This window comes from Crinia signifera, chromosome 3, assembly GCF_055691185.1.
Source record: "Crinia signifera chromosome 3, ASM5569118v1, whole genome shotgun sequence".
NCBI classification, from domain to species: domain Eukaryota; kingdom Metazoa; phylum Chordata; class Amphibia; order Anura; family Myobatrachidae; genus Crinia; species Crinia signifera.
In genome coordinates, this window is record NC_139219.1 from 207,231,904 (window position 1) to 207,246,902 (window position 14,999).

General features: G+C 41.9%; 1 protein-coding gene across 1 annotated transcript in view; it reads right to left on the bottom strand.

Moving 5' to 3' along the window:
* The window catches only part of MLIP (muscular LMNA interacting protein), a 106,514-nt gene extending 91,771 nt beyond the window's left edge, over positions 1-14,743 (bottom strand). Inside the window, exons 1-3 of the mRNA XM_083174968.1 lie at positions 14,672-14,743; positions 5,482-5,628; positions 2,897-3,187 (exon numbers count right to left, since the gene is read on the bottom strand). Of these exons, the coding sequence (XP_083031094.1) occupies positions 2,897-3,187; positions 5,482-5,628; positions 14,672-14,743 (510 nt within the window). The remainder of the gene's footprint in view (positions 1-2,896; positions 3,188-5,481; positions 5,629-14,671) is intronic.
* Positions 14,744-14,999: the final 256 nt, after the last annotated feature.

Genomic DNA, 14,999 nt, shown 5'->3' on the forward strand with positions numbered 1-14,999 from the left:
GTGTCCAGTATACAGGAGCTGTGTACAGTAGCTGTGTCCAGTGTCCAGGGGCTGTGTCCAGGGGCAGTGTCCAGTGTGACGGCTGTGTCCAGTGTACAGGAGCTGTGTCCCGGGGTGGTGTCCAGAGGCTGTGTCCATTGTCCAGGGGCCGTGTCCAGGGGCTGTGTCCAGGGTAACGGGCTGTGTCCATTGTCCAGGGGCTGTGTCCAGGGTAACGGGCTGTGTCCATTGTCCAGGGGCTGTGTCCAGGGTGACGGGCTGTGTCCAGTGTCCAGTGTGAAGGCTATGTCCAGTGTGCAGGAGCTGTGTCCAGACGCTTTGTCCAGTGTGATGGCTGTGTCCATTGTCCAGGGGCTGTGTCCAGTGTACAAGAGCTGTGTCCAGAGGCTGTGTCCATTGTCCAGGGGCTGTGTCCAGGGTGACGGGCTGTGTCCAGTGTACAAGAGCTGTATCCAGAGGCTGTGTCCATTGTCCAGGGGCTGTGTCCAGGGTGACGGGCTGTGTCCAGTGTCCAGGGGCTGTGTCCAGGGGCAGTGTCCAGTGTCCAAGGGGCCGTGTCCAGTGTGACAGGCTGTGTCCAGTGTAAAGTAAGAAAAATAAATAAAATTAATAAATCAAATAAAAACACATCTTTGGAGGATGATGGAGGAGGAAATAGTGGGAGATCAGCAACCTGATAGAAGTTCTGAAGCTTCTACCACCAGTCATGACAAGGCCGATACCTCTTTGTATTTGCTCTTTGGAGCATTTCTCTTTTTTTGGGATAGTTTATTAAACTGCCACCCTGTCTGCCCCTGCAGTGCCGCTCTGCCAGGTTGGAAGTGTAAGGTCCACATGTATGTGATGCCGACTGCTGTCGCTTAGCTTAGTCATCCAGCTACCTCGGTATACCCTTTTGGCCCAACTACAGTAAATGAAAACAATTTTGTAAGCTGTGAAGTGATCAAAATTGACTAGAAATTAGTGGAAACTAATGTTATTGAGGTTAATAATACTTTAGGGGCAAAAACAGGCCCAAATTCTGTTATTTTAGCCATTTTTAGCATTTTTTCATAAAAATCCAGATCCTAAACCAAAACCAAAACCCACAAGGGTGGTTTTGCCAAAACCAATCCAGATCCAAAACACGTAGGGAGATCCAGATCCAAAACCAAAACCCGAAAAAGTGGCCGCCGCACATCTCTAGTTCTATATGTACGGTGCTGGCTGGTGCAATCACCATGTGGCGCTGCTGAATGGCTGCCTGGGTGCTGCACAGCTCAGTAATTATATGTTCCCCATGTCTGTGTCCCTCATTAGAGTACATCTAGTGTATATATATATATATATATATATATATCTGTACTGTAAAGCTGGTTTCACATTGCAAAAACCTTCTTTCAACTTATTTTTGTAAACGTGTCTTAAAACGGGTCAAAGTCAGTTAATCCCCTTTCATATTGCATGTTGTAAAGGTATATTGCAGTTTCAATACCGTTTTTGTACCTTCAGATTCAACCCATTTCACCCATAAAAAGCCATACAATGCCATTTTAAAAGTTTTTTTTCCTTCTTGTGGGCGGGGAACAAGTGTGGTTATCATTTATAGCAAATACCGTTTCTGAGCTGTTCAGACTGCAGGGAAAACGGCTCTGAAACATGTAGGATCCTGCTTTTAACACGTTTCAAAATACCAGTATTTTGTAACCGGTAAATTGATAGTGGAGCTTTCATATTGCAGCTGTTACCGTTTTAAAGCAGTTAAAAATCGGCAATATGCCGTGTTAAAACTGCAATGTGAAAGGGGCTTTACTGGCTACCTAAATGGCTGTGCAATCACCATGTGGCGCCGCTGAATGGCTGCCTGGGTACTGCACAGCTCGGTAAATATGTTCCCCATGTTCGTGTCCCTTATTAGAATGCGTCTTGTGCATATCTGTATGTGTGATGTATATCTTTACTGCCTTGTACTGATAACCCTTTGTATTACAGTATGTGCATTGTTATTTTTAATGTCTGTAAAGCGCCTTGAGTCCTGTTGGAGAAAGTGCGTTATATAAATAAAACTTACTTACTTACTTACATTCTTCTTTGTTATGGAAATCACACTATAATCTCCATTGAGGATAGACTTATGGGAATGACAAATATTCTCTGTACAGCATTGTATTAATATTATTATTATTATTATTATTAATAATAATAATAATAATAATAATCAACATAGCATGTATCATATATATTTGGTAATTCAGCATGAATCTCAAATCAGAGAATTGGCTGCAGACTACGAGGAGAAAGCCACTGCCCAGTTTGAAAGAGAAAACGCCCTGTGCAAAATTGCAAATGAATTCTGAACGGCTCACTATCCATTAGAATTTGAAGTAACTTTGCTACCTGTGCAAATGTGAGTATGTCCGTGGCATCCACTGATCTGCAATTCAGGCAGGCATGAAGCGGTCAGAGCTGATGTCACAGACCCTCCTTAATAGTGTCTGCATTATTTCAAACACTCCCAGAAAAAGTTAGCCTGTCAGTCAAACTGCGGCTCCATTGTGTTTAAGATCCATTGATATATACAGTCGCTAATTGCCCTCACACATGAGCATTGTGTATGGTACGCAAACGCAGTTGTTCAATAATTGCTCCATTTGCAAATTCTCTAATGAGCAATCCATGTTAAATTAGGCCCTTTATTTGGTAGTGAATAAAACATACTTTTTATGGTTGTATAATTACATAATCTTGTAGCTGTAACGATCACATACAGTTTTCTTGCAGGCAGAAAAATCAATCAAAGATTTTAACTAGGCAAAATAACCAAACCAACAACACTACAGTGTAATTTGTTGGTAGTGACCACATATATTTATAAATCTTGTTGTGATTCGGGGACATACATGTCATTAATACTTACTCCTAGAGTTGCTTTTGGCTGCACTGCTGATGATTGCTGCATTCCCCTTTCTTCACAAGGCAAAGGTGGAGTCTTTTTGATGATTATTTCATCTTCACTGTCGTCAGAGTCCATCACTACAACAAATTCTGCTATGAAAAGGTCATCATTTTTTATTGCCTCTGGTTCATTTGAGGCAGTGTTTTTCCACGGAATATTCTCCTCAGATCTCAGCTTGTGGCATGTGTTCACAATATGTTCAGGAGATTCCTTCTTGTTTTTTTGTGATACATTTCCCATAATCTTTTCAGGCTAGAATACAGATTTATAGTACATAAAACTATTTAGCAAAGTGTAAAAATGATAAAAATATTTTGACATTTTCTAATAATAACTACATCAGACTATCTGGAAGTGACAAATTACTGTATTTGATTTACTTTTTAACAAATAACTAGAATATTGTTATTGTCACCACCTAACTTTCACTAAAGATAAAAATATTGTATAGCGCACCTTAGGATATCATTGATATCCAGACTGAATCACCTATACTGTACAATGTGTTTTTCAGCAAACATAAGTGCACAAGTGCTTATGCTGTATATCAGCAGGGTAATCTCAGGTTGCAGGATAAAATATGTTCTTACCACTTTCTCAGGCATGTGTTAAACTGTTATTGAATCTCTTGAACTGTGATTATAATTGTGTATGACCTCATTATCCACCTCATCTAGGGCGGGATGTACTAAAGGGAAAATAGGGTAAAACGGGGGTTTTACTGCATTTTCCTATGTACCATTACCCGTCCGCCCCGTCTCCGCCAGGCAGGGTATCGCCACCTCTGGGTGGCGATACCATATAGAGGCCTATGGGCTTCTATCCCCGCCGGCTGCCCGCTGTCCGCGCGACCCCCCTTCCCGTCCTCCATCGATCTCCTCCACCCCCAACAGGTGTCACAACCGGGAGGACATCCGGCTGCAGGGGGGAGGAGGAGACGCCGGGGACACTGACAGCCGCCGGGATGTGATGGAGACCCCCCACACACCACATTACAGGTATCGCGGGGGTCTCCGTCACCGCACCCCGATGCTAGCCGCATGTTAGTACATATGCGGTAGCATTGCGGCGGTTGGGCGGCGATGTATATTAATACATCCCGCCCCTAGCTTGTGTTATGTCTTATGTATGTTTTGGTTTCTCACTGTCTTGATGTGTAGAAAGCTGTGGCGCCTTTGAAATCAATAAATAATAATAATTTTAAGGGCTGTAAAAATAAATAACGGCATAAAAACGTAGACTATGAGTTAAATTTACTAAGATGGGAGTTCTATTGAAGATGGTGAGTTGACCATAGCAACTAATCTTGGTTGCTATGGGCAACCTCCCGTCTTCAATTCAAAATTTTGAATATTCCAAAATATGGCTTTTTTAAAGCATGACACAGATACAGTAGTGATATCTTTGTTTTCTGATGGTTCAATGTATGCATAGTTTGTTTAATGTGTAAAATTACCTTAAGGCTATATTTATAATGTGTATATGACAGATAAATGCATTCTATGTTTAGACGCAGATCCCATTCCCAAGATCTCTTTATTATTAGTATATGCAAATATTCCAAAATACAGAAAGATCCATTATCCAAAATATATCTGATCCAAAGCAATTGTATATGGGAAACTGAACCTTTATATCTAGTTGTTTAAATGTATCCTACTGTACGCAGGGCCGGATTTGTGCCTAGGCCCGTGAGGCACGGGCCTCAGGGCGGCACCAATCAAGGGCGGCACAGCGGGCTGCCATTCTTTTAAATAGCAGCATGGCAGAGCGGGTGGGAAGCAGGAAGTTAAAAGCGGCGCTACCGCTGACATGATTCATCATATGTCAGCAGCAGCGTCGCTCGTTACCCGCCGCTACCCTCCCGCTCTGCCATGCACACACACACACAATGACAAAGGCACTGTTTGAGAGGAGCGGAGGAGTGATGTGCGGTCAGGTAAAGTACCGCACATCTCCTCCCCTCCGTGGATGCAGTGGCACAACGGACGTTCAGCAGCTGCCTGTTTGACTGGCAGGTGCAACGTGCCTCTAATAGCGGGGGACAGCGCTAGCAGTGACTCTTGTTTTTCAGCCCCCACCTCCTCTCATGTTCCATTGAGACTGTCAGGGTCTTTCAAAGTTAATGCTCCCAGCCAGCGGTGTTTTGGGGGCGGAGCTATTGGGTCACACATCCCTGTGCAGGAAGTGCTGCTTCACAGTCCACACAGTTAAAACAGGGTCAGCCATGGCACAAATTAACTGCTCCTTACCCGACCAAACTACAAGCTAGGTCCAGGTAAGGGGATGTAGATTTAATAAAAAATAAAAAAATAAATCTGTTTGGGCAATTACTGTATAAATGTATGTATATATATTTATATACATATGTAGGGGGGGGGGGGGGCAAAAATGTTGTGCCTAGGGGTGGCCTGACCCCTAAATTCGCCCCTGACTGTACTATATATAACGTTTCACTTTATTCATCGTAAACATTGATGTTATTGAACAATGTAAACTAAAACATTGTTAAACAGAACATCTGTAATATTTGTCCATAGTGGTACCTTTTGTGTCATTCCTCCTTTGTGTTCCACGAAAATTATAGGCAGAAGTTTAGAATTCTTTTCAAGCGACACCTCAGAAGGAAGTCTTCCTGTTTCTGGTACAAACGTAAAACTCAGGAGGTTCGTTCGCCCTTCATAGAGCGAAGTCTAATAATGAGAACCAAAAAAATTGAATAAATAGACATACTTGGTCTTATATTTAGGTTTATTTCTTATCTTTATTTTTATTTTTTTATTAACAGTTTTTTATATAGCGCACACATATTCTGCAGTGCTTTGTTTGAGAATATTTGAACATTCACATCAGTCTCTGCCCCAGTGGAGCTTACAATCTATATTCCCTACCACATGTACACGCCCACAGAGACATTCTAGGTTTTTTTTGGTTGGGAGCCAATTAACCTATCCAGATATTTTTGGAATGTGGGAAGAAACCAGAGTACCCAGAGGAAACCCACGTAAGCATGGGGAGAATACACAAACTCCGCCGGTCATGTTTAGTATTGAACCCATGACCTCAGCGTGCTGTCCATATTTAGGTTTTACAACAAAGTGGTTTGCCAACAGTATATGATAGCTTTTAGAAAAATATCTACATTTCCTTTGGCTAATTAGTTACAAATGTCAAATAAAAAAAATCAAAGTACAATATTGACATTTGCCTATTAGCAGGCTGCTTTGCACTTTTGACATTGTGATTCAATAAACCTTCAATTATAAAATGCTAGGAACAAGTGCACATACTTTGTCAATACAATTTAATCTACTGAACAATATACTGTACTAAAAGTCAAGTGCTAAGGATAAAGTGTGCTTACATACAGTACTTGTGTACTCATGATCATTATTTTTGACATGGCTTTTCACATAAAACTAGCGCTTAAACATAAAGGGCCAGATGTACTAAGCTTCAAAAGTGATAAAATGAAAAGTGATAAACCACCAGCCAATCATCTCTTAACTGCCATACTCCATGCTGTGTTTGAAAAATGATAGGTAGCAGCTGATTGGTGGGTGGTTTTTCACTCTCCATGTTATCACTTTTCAAGGCTTAGTACATCTCACCCTTAATGACAATATCCATTTACAGCATATTTGTATTTCTTGAACTCCTACTCAAATAACTAATGCATTTTAACGATTGTCTTAACTTTCTTCATTGATATTACGACTAAACCACATGCCCTGGCAATAAAAAGTAGCTATGTACTGTCATTTTGAATGGTGCATGGCATTAGTGATATATAGTCTTATTCTTCTTTAAAGAAGTACTTCTGGGTCTTATAACATGCAAAGCAAAAAAAAGGCTACACCAAAATGCAATATGTACAGAGATGGAGCTAAAATTAGTTCAATCTATGCATTTTAAGGTCGACATGGGTTTTTCACTGTTTTTTGAGCCGACATGTGCCGACAGGCGGTATTTCATGCCCTACCATCCACTAGGGCGTGGTGGGAGAATAAAATAGTGTGCCGAGCGCAGCGAGGCACCGTGCCCGAAGCATGGCGAGCGAAGCGAGCGATGCGAGGGTCCGATTCTCATTGCCAACTGTGTCCACATTCGGATCAAAAAACAGTGAAAAACCCATGTCGACCTTATGACCAGTCGACCTTCCTCATGTCGACCTTTATGCAAATTCGACCTTAAGTCATGTCGACCTTGGCCCATGTCGACCTTAAGTCAGGTCGACCTTCCTGCCAGTCGACCTAGTGGGGTCGACCTAATGACTGTAGACCTAAGTTCATTCTGACAGATGTACCGATTCCCAAATTTGAATACGTATGGATATGACCAGCTACACCGTCGGAAAATACGAATCCCGTAAATATGGCAGATTAGTAAATTTTTGATTAGTAAATTAGTAAATCTGCTCTATTTTACCTGGAATACGATGCCGGTCATATACAGTCGTGTCCGGTATCAGCCTTATTTGTAAATTTTTGTCAATTTCCCCTTCTACAGTATCTACTTCACTGGGTTCGTGTCACGATCCTGGTAAATAAATACTTATTTTCACCTCTAAGGGTGGCCATACACACGCAGATTTATCTTCAGATCTGGCTGGTTGGAACAAAAACATGGTTATGGATGAGAGCAAATGACAGTTGACCATTTGCTTGGAAATGCTGGAAAACTGACAAACTGTCACTCATCCATAACCATGTTTTTGTTCCAACCAGCCAGATCTGAAGATAAATCTTACTAGTGTATGGGCACCTTAAGTGTCGCTCCAGACTGTCACAGTGAACCAGGCCTGGATATAATCTGTATATAAACAGGGAAGAGGGGGATGGGGATACTCTTGCACAGGTTAGTACTTCTTGTACTCAAAGGAAAAACCCCATTTGTTTTTGCGACTAGTATCACATTCTGAATATCGGGGTTGCCACCATAGACAATAAATGTAACAGGAAAAAGAGAAGAAAAAGATGTATCTAGAATTAAGTGTTTGTTATTGTTAATTAAAAATTAACTTTTAATGTTATAATTTTTTTAAATAATAGAAAAAAATTACAATTTTTTTTCCAAATAATTAAACGTGAAAAAATATTTTGACTTAATAAAAAAGTATTAAATACTGTGGAGGGGGCTGTGTGTGTTGCGAAATTAATATATGCAATGTTTTTCAATTGTTTGTATTTGTTTTGCCCTTTAATATTCTATTATCTTAGGACTGAAAGGCTTCTTCATAGTGAGATATGGTTGATACACAGTATGTTTAGGTGCTACTTGAGTGTTACTATGTTGCAGTTTGAGAAAGCTTTAGTTAAAGTCTCATATCACTACAGAATTGAGACGATATGAAGTAACAGCAACTCCCACATATAGGGTATTATTGGTACAGGGATTGCAGACACTTTTGATCTGTTAAACCTATGCGGGAAATGGAATCTCACATAGCTATTGGAATGCACTCATATGCAATATCACCAGTTCTTACATATAGGATAATATTGATACCGGTGTTGCAGACACTTTTAACCTGTTAACCCTATGCGGGAAAAGTAGTTCTATCTGTAATGGTTCCCGACTGATCACCCTTTATTTCAGAGTGCTCTTGTCCTTAATTGGACAGATATTAGAGGTTCATGTGTCCCCAGACTCTAAACTATATTGATTCACTCTGTTTTCTGGATCCGGTAATGTCAACTGTGGCTTAGAGTGAATGTCTGATTCTTGTGTGATTGTTCCACACAGGAATTGCAGGGACAAAAACCTCTTATTTAATCATGATCAATTGTATCAAATAATGTTATATCAGTAATCATTTATTTATTGTCAGTTTTAGCAGTCTCGTTTTACAACAGTAAGTATTAGTAATAGTGCTGTTTGGTAATAAAGATTCGGTATTTGTGACAGGGGATCCAATGATGTATGTTCATGTGCACCATTAAATGTATATATTCATTTTTAACTCCTCATTTGTATACTAGCGCTACTTTTTTCACTTTCTTATTGTAGTATATGTTTTCAGGGATTTACTCCATCACTTAAGTAGCCGCATAATGGACCACCACCCCCCCCCCCCCCCCCCCGCCAGCGCCCAATCAGCTACCTTGGATAGCACATTGGCCCTTATTCTAGTTGATTTGACGGATGCATATTTCGGACAGGAACCATGTGTTCTTTGCCCTGCCTACCTACGGATCGATCACACCGTCTGAATGCGGTGAGACACTGAGCAAATGGACCGCGAGTGGATGTTTCATGTGAACATCTCCTCCATCTGAGGAAACCTCCCCCAACCTCCGATGGTCGCTGACCATCGAATGATGGACTGAGCGGTCAGGCAGCACCGAGTGCTCCAGACCACTCGGACATTTTTCCATATGAAAGCAGGGATATGGGCGGGCAGCTGACATCCGGCTATGTCAGCTGTCCACCCCCCACACATGCGTCATGGCCACATTACCATACGTATGCCCAGCATTTTCATGGGAACGCCCATGAAACGTGGGGCGTATGCATATGGTAATGTGCCTAAACAGATCTTCACGCCCCTCTCCACCCAGTGCTTGGATGGTTCCATACAATCGTTTTCTGCACGGACCTCACGCCGTGTTCGGACGTGTGAGGCGTTCGCACATGTACAGATACGCCTATGCACATACGCAAACACCAAAAATCGTCCGTCCAACCGCACACAGAGCCATCTGACTCAATCAGAATAAGGGCCATTGTCTTGTTTTAACTTAGGGAAAGGCAGGGTAAATAAAGGGAAAAAGAGAGAGAGAGAGAGAGAGAGAGAGAGAGAGATCATATTAAACCTACAACTCTTACTTGAAAGAATTACTTTCAAGGGATGATGACCTGTATGTAACTAATATGTCTGCTTTAGCAAAGTTATGTATTGCGCGCACTTGGATGGCACAGACGGGACCTTTTTTTTCAGACTGGAGATTGTTGGTCAATTCAACTATACAACATGAAAAATATATATACTGTATATGACCAGGGGCAAGTTGACCAGATATGAGAAGGTTTGGCACAAATGGTATGACTCAGTATATGCCGTTCCAGTCTGAAATATTATGAAGTCCATACGAAATTTTAGTTAATAATAATCTCTAAAGTGATTTTTAAAATGTGATGATGCGATTTAGTCATGCTCTACTACCTTTTATAATTTTTTCAAAGAACATCTTTTTTCTTAACGAGATCTATTCAGCTTCGGAAAGGGACTGGTTTAGGTAATTTACTTATAACATTATTTTTATGTTATTTTTTTACTTAATAAATTATTTAATTAAATTTTTTTTTTAATATTGTTTAAAGATAAAAAACGGAAAATATACCTATTATTGCAAAACACCGATCTGTGTTATATAGGGGTTTTACAGAGATATGTTGTACTATTTACATGTGTTTACGAAGGTCAGTTAACTGTCTTTCATTGATACAATGAGATGTTTGTTTTTATTACATTGACTTCTGTAATGTTTTTGCCTCTAGAACTGCTCATTAACTTAGTTATAGAAAATGTAAAAAAAAGGTACTTATGTAGTATCTGGGCTGCCGATTTTTTTATTGTATGCCTTAAGTTAAGGCATACAATCAGATGCGATGCGATGCGATATCGCATCGCATCGCATCGCATCGCATCCGATATCGGATGCGATGACCCGATTTTTCCATAGGAATCAATGTTAAAATGATTCCTATGGAAAAAGGGGTCCTTTTCATACCCCTACTATCCAAGTGGGCATGGAGTTGGATATAAACCTGTGGCGAGCGTAGCGAGCCACCGAGCCCGAAGCGTGGCGAGCGAAGCAAACCCCGCGAGGGGACGGTATTCGTCCCCTCGCGGGGCTCGCTTCGCTCGCCACGCTTCGGGCTCGGTGGCTCGCTACGCTCGCCACAGGTTTATATCCAACTCCATGCCCACTTGGATAGTAGGGGTATGAAAAGGACCCATTTTTCCCATTGAATTCCATGTTAAAATGGACTCAGTCCATTTTAACATTGATTCCTATGGAAAAATCGGGTCATCGCATCGCATCGCATCGAATCGCATGGTCGCATGCGATGCGATGCGATCTCCCGATCCGACCCGATTTAGAAATCGGCAGCCCAGATACTACATAAGTACCAAAAAAAAAGTTTAAAGCCATATATGTATATGTGTATACTAATGAACTATGATAAATTCTCTCATGTCTGTGGTGCTACAGGTTTTGGATCATATTGTGCACAGGCTTTAGTCTGTAGGCATGCTTGGCATATCCTGGAACAGCATTGTGTTTAGGTTCTGATTCACATTTCATGCACTTATCCAATTACTTCTTGATGCTGTACTAGGAATTTGTTTTTACATATTTATACTGGTTGGCATATCATCCATGGTGTGTTTACATGGGAGCAGATGCTTGTGTTGATCTGCTTTTCTACGCTGCTCTTGCAAGCAATATTTTCTTTTTATTTTAGCTTTATTTTGCCTTCCTTTAAGTATCCTGTAATATGTATTTAACATCTTGCCAAGGAAAGTATTCCTGGAAGCAAACTCATAGCCAGTATTGCTAATAACGTAGAGAATGAGGAGCTATAAATGGCAGCCATACTGTAAATAGAGGCACTTCCATCCTACTTTACAAGAAAACCTGCGGAGAGATTTACAATGGTACAATTTTGCTAAACCTAATTTTTTGTAAAAGTTTAAACTTTTATATTTTCTACAGAGTAATGCTGGAATTCCGAAACCGCAAAATGAATAGAGAACAATAACCGGTTTAAAAATACACCATGAAAAAGGCAGAATGTTAGATGTGGATGTGATACAGTAGGCGAGAATGTGTAAATTGCATGTCATTGGACTATAATACAGATGAAGGCAGAGTATCTTTCTGCATCTAAGGCAGTTTGAAGATAACCATTGTTGGTTAAATGGCTGATTTTAAAAGCTTCCTTCGTCTGCAATGTATGTAGAATGAGATACGGATCAAAAGGAGAGGAGAACAGCTGCTTTTGAAGTACTGTAAGCTTGAGGTTCCATAGAATCCCTACATTTTAGCACTAAAATCCTTTTCACATCAAATTTAGCAAAGGAAATTCGAATATTTAGCTTTAAAATAACAAATTTTATAAATCTTTAACTTCATAGGACAATGATATTTCTGGCCTGCACAAGTGATTATCTGCTTTAACCATGATTATATAATTTCAATGTGTGTGTTTTCAAATGTTATGCATTACAAAGGCAACATTTTTAAGGAAATTATTAATTATTTTAAATGTGCTATGATCAGAGAAGTGACAAGAAGTTTGCAAGTCGTACCTAGGTGTCTCCAGGGCCAGATTATGTATGGGGCGGATGGTGCTGCAGCTCCAGGCCTCCATATAAAAATAGGCTCATCATCATGACAGTATGACGATCACCACACAGACACCAGCTGGCCACGTTTGATATGAATTGTAAGTATTAAATTAGCATTCCTATTTTACACCTTTATGCAATTTTTGTACTTGTATATGGTATGGGAGACATTGAGCCATATAGTGAATGGGTTCTACATGCAGAAATGGCATTGGCATCACTTCCTCCACTTTTTATAACAGGCCCTTGAACATTTCCAGCTAAAGGCCCATTAGGCTTTTAATCCAGCCCTGGGGGTCTCCCTTACAGGGGGTAACACCAAAATGCAAGTTCCTCTGCAGTGAGAGGAGCTGGGTGCTGCAGTGTGACCTTGTCCTGCTGCACTGTCACTTAAATGAGCGTCAGTGCAGTCACTAGTCTCCAGGGACAGCCCAGCTTTTCCAGGAATGCTAGCATGCTTAGAGAGTGAGGTAGTTGGGGGATTCCCATTGGCTATGCCACTGTAGTGATGCTAACAGTGATGTCAGCAGGGAACTTCTATAAAGTCAAACTCCCAACTTGCAAAGCAATGCCCCTTTCCGTGCACATGCAGGGAGTCTTTTGGCCAACATTGTGTCACCAACATCAGTGCCATCACTGACTAGATGTCATATACACTGTATTTGCTTTGATAACTAGGATGCAAATATCAAAAGTAAAGTTAACTGTCTTCAATTTATCATGATTACCTAATGGTATCCAAACAACCTAAAAGGGAGAGGATCACAAACATAATGAATAATATATTCTTTATTGAAATATTTATATCACATATAAATAATGTCAGGACTGGTGTGTTCGGTGAATCCGAGTCGAGAGCTGTGGGCTCGGTGCTGCTTTCAAATAATAACAGAGCCGGGCGTTTCAAAGTCCCTTTCATGGGTTTATCAACAATAATTCAGTAATCAGGCAAGACTGACACAACTCCCGAAGGTCGAAAGGATGGAGTGCTCGTGAGGTCACAAGTCCGGAAGTCCGGTCTGGAATGGAGATCCGGAAGGAGCGAGCTATCATGCAGTAAGAGGCTAGACTGCAGGTCTTTAGTAGGTCTGGACACTCTTAGCGGGTGCAGCAGAAAACTGGATCACTGGCAGAGAATCAGCTGCTGGGTAAGCTGTGATACAAAGTACCTAGAGCACTAGAACTTAGCACCTTAGAAAGACGATGCACTAGCACCTGCTACCTGAGGAGCGGTCAGGAAATACCCCCTGATGCTCCCTGGTTGGCTAGAGGCAGCAGAAGGGAACAAACAAGTAATCTGTTTAAAACAAAGATGGTGGATGCAGCACTTCCGGTTTTCAAATGGACCCCCATCTGATTCCAGAGACCCCTGACAGCCTGACAGCCACTCCTGTCAGTCGCCAGTATCCCATACCACCTACAGAAGTCCCTCACCAGAGCGCACAGATTGGTAAGTGTGGGCGTCAGAGCGTACCTGCCTGGCAGACCGTAACAAATAACAATACTCCCCAGGGGCAACAATTATCCTGTCAAGATGTGTAATGTAAAGCCTTAAAGGCACCAACATTTTTCAAATGTGCCCAGTATAAGAGACCAAGAATGTATACATGTAAAATCATGTACTCAAGTCTGTGACTGTATGTGAGCAGGAAAGAGGTATAAACACTACATATGAATAAAGATACATATGGATACAGATCATATGGATCATATGGACATATGGACACAGTGTGTGTGTGTGTGTTTGCTTGCATTATGTGTCACAAACCGCGGTGCACAGCCCCGTTTGCGACCACCTGCCCTACCTTCACGCTAGCCGCCCTGCGCTGCAGGTCCAATGCTTGTGCCGCCTCAGGTGGTGGATCGTGGTGTGATGTCCCTTGTGCCCCCTGTGCCCCCGTGGGCAGTTGGCGATGCCCCTTGCCAGTTTCACACTGGGCCCATGCAGTATGGGTGCCGCCATGACACCTGTGGTCAGCTGACTGTTTAGGCCAATCACACTGCCCGCTGGCCTGAACTGTGACATGTACACCTGTAGCAGAATCAAAGTGTACACTGACACTTCCTGGTTCTGATTGATGCTGCGGCTTGCAGCCAATCATGAACAGGCAAGGGGGATATAGTTCAGGCCTTGGGCCTAACTTCCTTGCCTTGAACAATTGCTCTTATCTGTTCCCTGAGTATACTCCTGTGTCAGAGAAGTTCCCAAGGCTCCTGGATATCCAGTCTTACCAGCGATAACATCTCCACGTGCCCAGCTGCTGCTGCTACTTACCTGGTTCCATACATCTTCCAGAGACTCCTGCTAATTCTACTTCTGCGGTTGAGTGAGTAAGTTATCCCCAGCAGAGGACACCGCTGGCACTGGTTAGCAATACCTCGCTAGCTTCCAGGCTAGTCTCCAGTGGCTCCCAGGCCACATTGCTTTTATCATCAGTGACTTTTTCCATCTCAGTCCTGATCTGTCAACAGGCACTGTCAACATCCAGGTCGACTCTCAGCTACTGAAGTCTTCTAGTGACCAATACCACCTGTGTCCTCTCCGACGACCATCAGTTGCTGTGCCACAGTGTTTGTCGCATCCCATCCATACTGCTGACATCTCTGGTCGACTCTGCACTGACGTGCTCCCAGAGACTTTACCAAACTTGTCTCTGGATACCGAAATCTACACCTCCGGCTCCCAGGCCGTCGACTAACGAGTCC